The following is a 12818-nucleotide window of genomic DNA, read 5'->3' as shown; positions in this document are numbered from 1 at the left end:
TGTATTTTATTTTTGAGAATTTGAATTATATCACTATGTAAACCCAGTATGTCACTTTGAACCACAATTTTATATAATCATAAAAAACATAGAGCACAGTTAGATTCTCAAATGTTTATATATGCAGAGGTAAGTTAAACCTTCAAAGAGAGTTTATTTTGTAGTGTTAGGACTCTGATATCCTGTGTCTACATACACTACATCTTGTTATGTATCTTTTAGTTCAAGTGTATGGTAATTTAGATAAGTCTTTTCTACCAGTTCAAGAGGTTGAAGGATTGTGAAGTACAAGCTTTGGCTATCTTCAAGAAGTCCCTAAATCATTAGAAGTTTAATACCTTAATCCTTCTATAAGAAAGTAGGTATGAAATTTTGATGCAGTTCTAGAATTCTTAATGAGACCACATTTGCAACTCTTAAAAGAAGGCTCTTTTTAAGTATTTGACATCTAAAATCTCTTCTTTAGAGGTACTAGCTGCAACCAAGTTCATTGGCAAGTTGCAAACTCTCCCATACCGCACTTCCAGAGAAAAGGGACGTAAATCATTTACTCACATTCTATCAGTGTTGCCAGTCTGACTTAGCTACTGGGGAATGAAGAAGAGACCCTCTTATATCCAATTGGATCCCATAAGGTCTATATCGTATATGTAAAGCTGAACCATTAAGGAGATTATTCTGCAGTGTTACAAATCTGATATGCCTATGTGTAAATTCACCATTCTGTACTTTACCCAGCTCAATTAATTTAATTTTACCTTTATCCCTGTTCTCAAGAGAAATACATAGGACATGCAAGCTATTATGAAAGATTTAATTATATCCAGTTATTTCAGAGCTCGGTCAGTGACCTGTTTTTGACTTTGATGTGAAGAGACAAATTCTAGAATGAGTGTATTGCTGTACCTTGTGCCATTCCATCAGTTATGGGTTATGTTTTGGAAAAGTTTGGTCATATTTCCCATTTTCAGTTATCCAATTATAAATTTATCATAAATACTAGGTAAATGCTGTGGCCACCTGGGTGTAAGCTAGATAAATTAGCTCAGTGGTCTGGTTAAATTAATAATTAATAATATGTTTTATTAAAAGTAATTGCTGCTCAATAATATAGGTTCTTCTCTGTTTTTCTAATTATGGTTTTCTTAATATTGCATACACTGGTGAGCTTCTTTGAATAAAGTTTTGACTTTTATAATTACCTATTTTAGACATGCCAACATTGGGTCATTGCTCATCAGTTTAAGCAACAATGAGAAAAACCATAATTAAAAAATTAGCGAAGAACCTATATAAAATTAATTCAGCTGAGGCAGCAATTACTCATAATACATGTTTGAAAGAGGGTTTACTTCCAGCATACACTAATATAGTATAGTGATAATAATATAATAATAATAAACCCAAAACATTGATGGTATGTGCCCAACCGAACTTGTTAATTTAGCTTATTGAGGACTCTTATGAAAGGTGCATCTAGAAACTTCCTGAAAGACTGAAGTAATTTTATCTATGGGAGTAATAGCAGCTTGCAGTTTCTGTTATTGGGAAGGGTTCTAGACAGTTATATTAATTGTCTTCATTTGTCTGACTAGGAATATGATCGAACGAGCGTACCCCATAACTTCCTGGTGGGCGCGAGTACATTTCGCCCAATATCTCTCGAGGCCAGGATCATCAGTCTGTTGATTACTAGGATGGAATGTAATCGTGAAGATCACATTCATCTCCTTTACCTTGGGATGTTACCTATGGGTCCTTGGACTGATTTTCCTAGGATCCCATGGTGGATGCTCAACAAGTCATGTAGTTCACCCAGTTCGTAGGGACAGGTTGCATCTTGCCTAAGGTGGCAGCTGCAAGGAAAAAGTGTGTGAGACTGGCCTCTGCACTTTATTCTAGCGTCTTCTTTTTCCAATGGACAGAGGAGCAGTGAAGGAGCCGTCACATGCTGGACTGGCATGCATGCAGGTGATCTAGATGACTGAGTATCCTATGTATAATCCAGTTTCGATTGGATTAGTAGATGCAAATCCTTCCTTCTCTAGCAAGGGGAGAGAGGACTGACTATGGCCTAGCTAGTTGGTGGTTTTGTTTAAACTTTCGAATATTGGATTTTACTTACATTTCCTGAATTCGAAATGCACAGAATTCTGGTGACTGAACATCTTTAGTTCAATAGATCAGAGATACAGTCTGCTTCCTTAGCTGTTTCTGGACCAGGAAGATAGTACCTAGGTGAGCCGAACTACCAGTCAGTTCAGAGAATTACTTAGAATCCTCCCTCCCTCCAAAAGTAAGTCTGTCATATGTGAAGACTGGGGGCTTGTATTTTTGTAGGAACAAGTGAAAAAAATTTAAAATTTGTATTTTTTCTAACTTACAAACTTGAGGTCTTTACATGAAAGGCCCACCTCTTACCATCCCTAATTTTCTTAACTGGGCCAAAAGGTAAACTGACTAGAATTGAATGCATTCAGACTGGGTGGATGTTACTTCCGTCCCCACCTTTGGTAACTGTTATACCATAATCACCTTGCTGAAAGCTTAACAGCTGGATTCCAGCTCACTGAAAGTTGATTCCCATATGTAAAGACCTCAGGTTTGTATGTTAGGAAAAATACAAATTAAGAATTTGTCATATTGGGTTAATTCTCTCCTTCCATGTGCATATCCCTTAAAGAAGGAATCCACACTCACGACATACAGTTTACAACCTCTTTATCTTATTATCATGATTGTCTCACATTCAGAGCTCCATGATGACTTTAATCCTCAACATCTAAATTGAGATTCAAGCATTGTAAGTAATTGTTTTCAATCCAACAAATCTAATTTTTTCCTGTCATCACCTCCAACTCTGTTTGACACAAAGTGCCTCAGTAAAATTTTGCCATATATGCTTTTCCTGTGCTTTATGTTCCACAAATCTCCATTTACCTCCTACCTCCCTTTTAATAGTTCTCATCCAAGTAGGGCTGCCTCTTCCAGCTAAGATTTGACACTTATCACGCATTATCCTCCCAAGAGTTGTGTAAAAGGCACATCCCAGCTAATTTCATAATGTATATCTACTATTAGGAAAATTTGTCATCTCTGCCCCATGTACTTGCTTTGAAAATTTAACTAAGAAATTAACTGACTTTAAAGCTGATACTTGATGAATCACACTGTGTAGTCATAATACTCACCGCTACAATATTGCAACTACACCTGTTCTTTCAGAGAAATTGTATGTAGAGAAAATTTAGTGACAAACAAAATGGAGACTGTAAGAAATCGCTTTGTATTGAAACAATGGAGTTTTCACAAAATATTTTTCTTATTTCAGGCAGAAGCAAGACAATTTAAGTTGTATAGAAAATGAATTACCTTTGCTTAAGGATCACAGTAGAGATAACAGTGGGGTAACGGAAGCAGAGAACAAAGTGACAGCAGAGCCACAAATGATAATTATGTCTTCTGATGAGGAAAATAATGATAAGGATATGAGAAATAAGAGAAAAAAGAAACGAAGAAGGATAATTGCATTTTCAGGTTGGTTGGTACTTGCATGAAGTTTTGTATGTGCATAAAATATAATTTTTGATGTTACAAACAATGCATTGTTATCTACAGATTTGCTTGGTCTTTTGTATATTTATTTTTAAAAATATGATTGACACTAGAGCATATCATAGACTTGAGCAATAAGAGGAGTAAGCTATTTGGCTTCATATCTTGTTCAAATATACTATAGTGTTTCTAATGAAGTAAAATCTTAATTTGTTCCGACACGGCATACAAACCTTCGGTCCTTTTACAATAGGAAGGTACTAGCGGCAGCTGGATAGGTCGTAAGCTTTCGAACAAGGGGGTTCGGTAGTTAACTGCTTGTCCGACAGGCGCGCGCGCGCGCGACTGGGAGGTAAACAAATCACTTTTGCTTTCGGCCTGCTGGCGTGTGGACGTGTATCCATCGCTCTCTGCCCGCTTCATCGTCGTTTGCTTTCGCATGATTGTGTTTTTCCTTTTTCTATGTATCTAGTTGAAACTGAATTGTAAGTACAATCATTTCATTGAATTCAATTGTGAATTAAAGGATCTTGGTTCACAACGCCCTCCGATTACCCGAGTGCGGGACTGAAGGGCGTAATTGCGGGAATTCATTTTCCCAGAATGATCCTCGTATTGTGTATGCTCGGTGCCGAGGGCGGGAGCGCTCGCTCCGAGCGTAATATTGGGTTTTTTGGAAATGTGTAGATGAATCGTAAGTAAGTGCTCTTTTTCATTTATATTTTTTTGACCCTGTATGCCCGTTGCCGAACGAATGCGCTCGGCACGGAAACTTATTCAGTATGAAAGTGGAATCGCAAGTACAGTATTCTTTTTCATTTTCATATATTATTTTTTATTGTAGCAATACTCATTTTGGATCAGTTTCCGAGCTTGCCCGGAGATTGATCCTTCCCCCTTTTTATTTTGAATGAAGTGAAATCGCAAGTGCAGTTCTTTTTCATTTTCATTTTTTTATTGAGATTGCATTGTTGACTGGGATCAATGTTCCGCTATTCACGGGAATTGATCCTTCCCCTTTTTATTTGTATGAAGTGAAATCGCAAGCGCAGTAGTCTTTCAGTTTTCATATATTTGTTGATTGCATCAATTCATTATGGATCAAGGTTTCCAGAAACCTTGATCCATAAAGGTAAGGAATGAAACCTTTCACCCTTGCTCGGTACCGAGGGCGCAAATGCGCTCGATCCGAGCCCTTATTCATTGGGAAGTGAATCGTTTTGCAAGATGCATTTTCATTTTGTTCCTTATTATTGATTGCATCAATATATTTGGTTCAAGTTCCGCTCAGTCAGGGAATTGATCCTTATGCCTTGTATTCGTGCCGATGGCACGATTGCTCTAGGGCTCTTATTTTGTTTGTTGGGTAACAAAAGTTACTGTCCGGGTGGTGGGTGGACGACCCCCCCCGTTCATTCCCACAGATGGCTTTCCCCTTGGGGGGGGGAGTTTATCGCGTTTCTCTCCTCGCCCCGATTCCGTCGCTCGCGGGGGAGGGCGCTCGTGCCCGGTGTACAATTGTATTTAGGGGTCTTCCACTCGTTCTGGGAGGGATCAAACCCCCGCACGAGGGGATTTCCCCCCCATTAATCGCTACTACTATTATTTCCGCAGGTGCTACTGCCACGAGGGTGGACCTTGGTGAGGTATGGGCGTCCTTCCAATTGCAGAGCGTGCTGGTGTCCAGGGGCTGCGGTTCTATGTCTGGGCCTACTGCGGTCACCCATGGAGTGGTGACCACGCAACCAGGTGACGACGTCCCTCCTCACCTGGTTGTCTCGCCTCACGTGGTAACAGTCCTTGCCTACAGCCGCTGTGAAGTGCCGTTTCGCCGTACCGAGAGGGGGGCGTGCCGCCGCCGCTCGTGGTTGCCGCGCTGCAGCGACCACACTTCCGCTGCTCTAGAACTCGCCCCTGGACCTGCCGCCGGTACCAGGATGTTGCTGGCTGCTGCTCCACTTCCTGTGTTTCCGGTGCTGCCTGCCGTACCTGCCGATTCTGGGCTGACTGTCCATGCAGTTGCTGCGCTGGCTGTCCCTGCCGTTGCTGCGCTGGCTGTTCCTGCCGTTGCTGCGCTGGCTGTCCCTACCGATGATGTGCTGGCCGTGCCTGCTGTTCCTGAGATGCCCATACCTGCTGATGTCGTCCCTGTTCGTGGTGGTACTACCCCAGACTTTGGTCTGTCTGTACAGGTGCGTCCGGGCCCTGTGGCTTCGCTAACAGCAGCCCCGGCTCCGCCCTGGATAGCAGATCTTACGTCTGTCCTGAGGAAGCTGACGAAGAAGAGTAGGAAGGTGTCCGTGGTCGTCGTCTTCATCTTCTTCATCGTCGTCGGCCGCCGCCTCTTCCCCTTCGACTTCTAAGGCTTTACAGCCGAGGAAGAAGAAGGTCGCCTCCTCCCTCCTAAGAAGCTTCCTCGGGTGAGCTTCTCGGGACCCGTCTCACCTCGGTGGGACGGGAGGGTTCCTTCCGCCGCTGGTCCTCCTGCTCCTTCGGGGAGCGGGGCCCGTCTCTTCTTCCGCAAGGAAGAAGACTAACGGGGACCAGAGGTTGGGTACCGGCTAACACCGGACTACTTCATCGCCTGGTGTCAGTGGTTCTGCCACTGCATCAGGGTCCCGTCTCTGGCCTCTCGTTCGCGGGAGGTACCGAGTGTACGGTCGCCTACCAGCGACCGTGCAGCCAGGAAACCAGACCTCTGAGTCCCGCTCAGCGTCAGGTTCACGGCACGGGGCGGAAGACTGGTGACCAGACCGCTCATGCGACTCTCACCAGACCAGCTCTCACTCTCGCGGTGAACAGCTGGCTACCCGGGGGACGTGACGGTCCACGACCGACACGGGCTGAGGCTGGGAAGAGGTCCTCCCGTTCGCCGGTGCCAGCCACGGCTGGAACCAGCGACGTGACGTGGCCGTGAGGACAAGCACCGGTCTCACTGCGACAGTGGGAGCCTGCATGGGGGTCGCTGACCAGTCGCTCTCACAGAGAGCGATCGGGAACGGCAACCAGCACCCAGCTCTTCTGACACTCGAGATCGGGGCCGCTGTGCTCAGTCCAGCCGTTCTCCACAGCGAGACGGTTCGAACCAGGCCTTGCAGCGTCGATGCTCACCGCGGGTTGACGATCGCCTGCAGCCCTCCAAGCCTGCTGGTTCTGCCAGCGAGCGACGAGGGAGCGTCAGGTCTGCCTCCCTCCCGTACCTTCAACCTCCTCGGTTACACCGGGAGGAGCGAGTATTGAGGAGTGATCGTGAGGGGTGGCGCCCCTCATGATCCCACCACGACGCCCTACGTAGCCAGGCACGGTTCTTGGACCGGCCAGGACGTATGCGCAAGTGGATGGGGAAGACCGAGAGGGGGGCTGTCGCTGTTCCCTTCTTCTTAGGAGGAAGGTTCTCGGAATATGCTCTTGTTCGAAGGGCTTAACGGTCCCACTCTGCAAGATGCTGTGACTTCCGAGATCCAGAGGAACTTTGCCGAGGTTACGGCGCTGATTCGTCAGCACAATGACCTCGGGGAAGGACCGCCGCTCCCACCAGCAGAGCCACGTCTCGGCTCGAGTCGTTTTGGGGCCCGAGAGGGAATCCAAATCGACGGTGGGTCTGCCGCGATCGGAGCTTGCCGACTGGGTTGAGCCAGGTAGTCTCTCGTCTCCGGACAAGAAGGCTCTCTCGGTTCTAGCACGGTCGAACAAGCTCCTTCACCTCCTCTACTGCGACAGAGGCGTTTCTCTACTGTCTTCGGACATCGTATTTATATATCCCTCGCTTCCGGTCCTCCTGAGGTTTCGACCTCGACGAGACTGGAATGAGTCGGAGCGGTATCGGCTCTCTCCTGTCAGTGGTCTCGATCAGCCCCAGCCAGACGACGTTCACAGTGGAGGACGGCATTCCCCTCACCTGCTGCCGGAAGTGGGGGGGTGCCTGGCCAGCCATTGGGACCGGTCCATCAGCAGGCGTACGTTCCAGGGGCATCGAAGGACGTAGCATTGAAGACAGGAGATCAAGACCATGCTGAGCAAGAGAACTGTAGAAATCGGTACGGATCATCAGCCGGGCTTTACAGCCGACTCTTCCTGGTGGAAAAGTCTACGACAGGCTGGCGCCAGTGATAGATCTCTCTCCCCCAAACCGGAAATTGGTTCGCCAGACCCGGTTCACGATGGAGACGGCGACGCTCAGTGCTCGACTCTATCAGGGAGAACGATTTCATGCTTTCAGTGGACTTGAAGGATGCGTATCTACAAATACCCATTCATCAGTCCTTCGGAAAGTACCTCCGCTTCATCCTCGACGGGACGGTGTACCAGCTCAGGCCACGTTGCTTCGGTCTCCTCACCGCCCCACAGGTGTTCACAGCAAGTGTTCACCTCTGGTTGTCTGCTTGGGGTCCGGGGCCATTCGCACGGGATATGTCCGATGGGGTATCTCGACCGATTGGTAGTCCTGGCGAGCTACCGCTCGCAGTTGCTACAGGACAGGGATCGACTGCTCGAGTTCTGTCGCGATCTGGGGATCGTTCTGACTTCGAAAAGTCCGATCTCGAGCAACAAGCAGAGATGAAGTACCTGGGTATGCTGATCGACCACGGTAAGCAGATTCAGGGAGGCAGCCAACCAGTTCCTGTCTCGGCAGGACAGGTAGCTCAGCAATGGCAAGTCGTGATCGGACACCTGTCGTCACTCGGGAAGCCAGTCTAACGGGCGTCTTCACCTGCGGTCTCTTCAGGGAGACCAAAGGAGAGTTGGTCACAGGCGACGGATCCCCCAAGCCTTCCATGGTCACTGACACAGGAGGTGAGGCAGGACCTAGCCAGGTGACTGGACGACAGGAACACCTTAAGAGGAGTGCCATCCGCGCGCACTCCCCCCGGACATGCAGCTGCTCTCAGACGCATCGACCGAGGGATGGGCGCACACCTGGAAGAGTTTGCGGACTTCAGGAGTGTGGTACGAGAACGACAAGCACCTTCACATCAATGTACTGGAACTAAAGGCAGCGTTCCTTGCTCTCCAAGAGTTTCCAGGACCGCTTGATGGACACTCAGTGGTTGTTTGATGTACGACAACACCACGGTGGTGGCTTACGTCAACAAACAGGGGGGGCCTAGTGTTCTCCGTTTGTAATCAGTTGACTCGGCGGAGGTGCACGAGTGGGTCCGAGGCACACTCAATAGAGCTGTCGGCACGCTACATTCCAGGGAAGGAATGTAGTAGCAGACACGCTCAGCCGTCGGGATCATGTGATAAGGACCGAATGGTCCTCTACACCAGACGTGGCGGAAAGGCTCTTCGACCTGTGGGGGCGCACCAGTCGAGGATCTGTTCGCCACCCGGCACATCAGGAAGGCTCCAGGTGTTTCTTCTCGGCCGTGCCGGATCCATGGGCAGCTGCAGAGGACGCTCTTCAACACCCGTGGGACAACCTCTTCGCCTATGGCTTTCCCCCGTTCAGCCTGATTCGCAAGGTGATCAGTCGAGCACTGGTCATCCCGAATCTCAGGATGATCCTGATGGCTTCCAAATGGCCACAGGCCATTTGGTATCCGGACCTGCTGGCTCTTCTCGCAAGAGAACGAGAGAGATTCCCCATTGGCACAACCTTCTCGGCCAGCCACACGTCGAGCGGTACCACCGAGCAGTCCAGTCCCTACGTCTTCACGGCTGGCTGTTATCCACCTTCTCTTGCGAACGAGAAGCTTTTTTCGTAGCGCAGCAACAGAGATGGCTGGAAACGGACCGTCAGTCCTCTGCAGTGCTGTACCAGGGGAAGAAGTCGGTCCGTCCTTCGGTGTTGTGTCGTAAGACGGAGCCTATCTCTTCTCAGAGCCCACTCTTCAGCAGGTAGCGGTATTTCCTCGTTTTTTCTTCTTCGCCGAGGAAGCTACTCTAAGTTCCCACAGTCAAAGGATACAGAGCCGCCTTGTCGCTCCTCCTGAAACTGACGGGATTGGACATCTCGAACTCGTTCGAGATCTCCTTGCTTATTGAGCAGCTTCCAAGGTCTTGCCAACCCAGGGAACTCGAATGACCCTCGTCTTGCTGGACCTGGCATCGGCGAAGAGAGTACGGGAGCGTCATGCAGATAATGATGTGGATGAGATGCTGCTTTGTCCTGGAGGACGCTACGGCGCTATCTGAAGAGAACTCGACACCTCGGGCCTGAGTGTCGACGCCTCTTCGTTAGCAACGGGGCCAACAAGAAAGAAGTATCAAGAACACTCTTTCGTCCTGGCTGCGTGAGGTCTTCAGGAGGGCGTATTGAGGCCTGATGGTAGTGACGACATCCGTACGTCCCGTCCGAGAACTCACGAAGTTAGAAGTATTGGCCCCTCGTTGGCGTTTCGTAAGAACTTCTCCGTGGCGCAGGTATGGAAGGCAGGGGTCTGGTACAACCAGACCACCGGCAACTTCCTTATACCTCTTGGATATTGCCCATAGGTCCTTGGATCGGTTTCCTTCCCACGACCCGTGGTGGCTGCTCAACACGTCGTCTAGCTAACCCAGACCCTAGCAGGCTGAACAGCATCGAGTCCTGGTGTGACTGTATGAATAGATAGTGATGAGAAAGTGACTGGCTCTCTTTATCTTTTTTCTTCCCCTCTACCTGTGGGTAGAGGGATACGGTCATCACCCTGCTGATAAGGACGAGATGCGGTGAGCTATATGACAGAGCCCCATCCCTATCCCTTTCAGTGGGATGGGAGCAGAATATCCACACTTTCCTTCTACAAGGGGGGGAAGTGGATGCCTACAAGAGTCAAAACCATGACTTTAACTTTGCTCCTGTACAGGACAATTTCTTACATTGCTGTACAAGAGATACGCTTGCCTCTCTTTAGTACTCGGTCCAGAGGTCTGACCATTGATCCTGCGGTGCACACCCCGATCAATCGGACAGCGGCTTGGATCCCTCCCTCGCTCTTACGACCAGGGAGGGCTTCCAAGGTTGGGCGAACACCAGTCCTGTTCACAAAAGACTCAGATTCACCCCAACCAAGAAGTGAGTCTTCCTATTGTAAAAAGGACCGAAGGTTTGTATGCCGTGTTCCGGAACAAATGACAATTTGTCTAAAATTGGCATTTTTCCTACTATCAAACAAACCTGAGGTCCTTTTTACACATAGCGCCCACCTCATGCCACCCCTCACTCTGCAGTTTTTGCTTGGGCCAAAAGCAAAAGTGATTTGTTTACCTCCCAGTCGCGCGCAGCGCGCCTGTCGGACAAGCAGTTAACCTACCGAACCCCTTGTTCGAAAAGCTACGACCTACCCTCCAGCTCCGCTAGTACCCTTCCTATTGTAAAAGGACCTCAGGTTTGTATAGTTGGAAAAATGCAAATTTTAGACAAATTGTCATTTTGCAAATGCCTTAAAACTTGTGTGTGTAGCATAATATCTGTATCTATTTGTTTTCTTACCTCAGTACAGCCAGTCCCTGGTTATTGGGGGCTTCAGTTTATTGACTATCTGGTTTACGGGGCGAGCGCTGAAAATCGATAATTTTCAGTTTCAGTGACTTTCACTTATTCTTTATTCTTTTTAACCTTATTTTGCATAATATGAAACATGATAACAAAAATTATTTTTTATCTTATTAGCATGGTATATATGACCATAAAGTGCTGTCAATTTTCATAAAAATTTTTTTAACAATTAGATGAACGTTACAAGTCGTTACAGTACTATCTTATTAAATATTTGTTACCTATATCGTAAGGTATTTTGCTTTAAAACCTCAATACCCATTAGTGGAAATTTCAAAATAGAGGAGCACTATTCATTCTGAAAACTTTTGCTGTAATCATTTACCTTGTTCACAGGCAGTCCCCGGTTTTTGGCTTATCAGCTCTGATAAGTGGAGATCGGCACATATCGGTGTGAAAAATCCAGTTTATCGTCACATTGCTAGGACAAGTCGCCCGTAAAACTGGATCACTGATAACTAGGCAGTGAAGACTGTCTGTATTGTGATCATTAAAACAGCATTCCGCAAAATATTTCTTCCTTCGCTGTCAAACAGAGAAGTCTTCTTTTGCGATGATGAGGATGCTCAGGATGCTGTTGAGTATGATGACGAAGAAAATGAAGTTGCAAGAACCACATTCACAGGGGTTCAAAGACAAATGAAAGGTAGTGTTAGTATAGATCTCCCTAGCATCTAGATCAGACTGTTTAGGTTTTACCGTCTATTTTCTGATTTAGTATGTTCAGAGGGCTGATATAAACCTTGTAAGGGCTTGCATTATTTGATCTGTTCTTCTGGAAAGATCATATTCGGTCCATATTTATGGGCTTAGTCTGTAAATTTGAAAATGAGATTGAGTATGTATCCTGACCATGTATGGTATTTATGGGTTTAGACACTAAATCTGGTCATCTTCCTTGAGCACAAAGATCAGGTTTATTGTTTTAACCCATAAATACACAATAAGTGTGATCATCCAAGACGAAGATCAGATATACAGTGGACCCCCATGAATAGCTGGAAGCTACAAATACTTAGAACCCCAATAAAAGAAAAATGCTTAAACTTCCTATACCGTACTGTTTTAATAGTTTCATCACAAAAAGTGCATTTAATCATGAAATTTATATCAAAATACAGTATTGTTCCAATACTTATACAAACCCTCGGTCCTTTAACAATAGGAAAGTACTTAGCGGCAGCTGAACCAGTCGTAAGCTTCAAACAAAGGGGTTCGGTAGTTAACTAGTACTTGTCCGGCAGTTGGCGGTCAGCTCGACTGCGAGGAGAGGAGTTACTTTGCTTTCGGCCGCGTAGGTGGATGGACGTGTTGCTCGCCTCTCTGCCCACTTCATGTCGTATGCTTTGTTTGCTTCACTGCGTGAAGGCTTTTTTCTTTCTCTCTTACTGTGTTTATTTTGTGCAAGGATATCGTAAGTACTGTGTGTTTTTTATAATCATACCCCCCCAGTGATTATTGTGAGTATTGTGATTCAAAATGGAATCCCAAGAGCTGGAGAGGCCCCCTCGCCCCCCATCAGCCGCAGATTGTGCCCTAGTGTGGAGGGCCGTAAGTGTGGGGCCTTTTGGTCCTCTGTTGAGGTTGACCCTCATAAGTTTTGTACTTGCTTTCGAGGGCGGGAATGCTCTCGCACCGAGACGTGTGATGTATGTGTTTGGTTTTCCGACACCTGGGCATCCCCCCCCCCACAACCTTCGGTCCTTTTACAATAGGAAGGTACTAGCGGCAGCTGGATAGGTCGTAAGCTTTCGAACAAGGGGTTTTCGGTAGTTAACTG

The 12818-nt window shown here is 47.0% G+C and overlaps 1 protein-coding gene across 1 annotated transcript in view; it reads left to right on the top strand.

Moving 5' to 3' along the window:
- Positions 1–12818, top strand: part of LOC135197488 (claspin-like) — a 269392-nt gene that overhangs the window by 176968 nt on the left and 79606 nt on the right. Inside the window, 2 exon segments of the mRNA XM_064224552.1 lie at positions 3332–3537; positions 11580–11684. Of these exon segments, the coding sequence (XP_064080622.1) occupies positions 3332–3537; positions 11580–11684 (311 nt within the window).

Source organism: Macrobrachium nipponense, chromosome 21 (genome assembly GCF_015104395.2).
Source record: "Macrobrachium nipponense isolate FS-2020 chromosome 21, ASM1510439v2, whole genome shotgun sequence".
NCBI lineage: Eukaryota > Metazoa > Arthropoda > Malacostraca > Decapoda > Palaemonidae > Macrobrachium > Macrobrachium nipponense.
The sequence above is the reverse complement of the archived record's forward strand: the minus strand, read 5'-3'. Positions and strand labels throughout refer to the sequence as shown.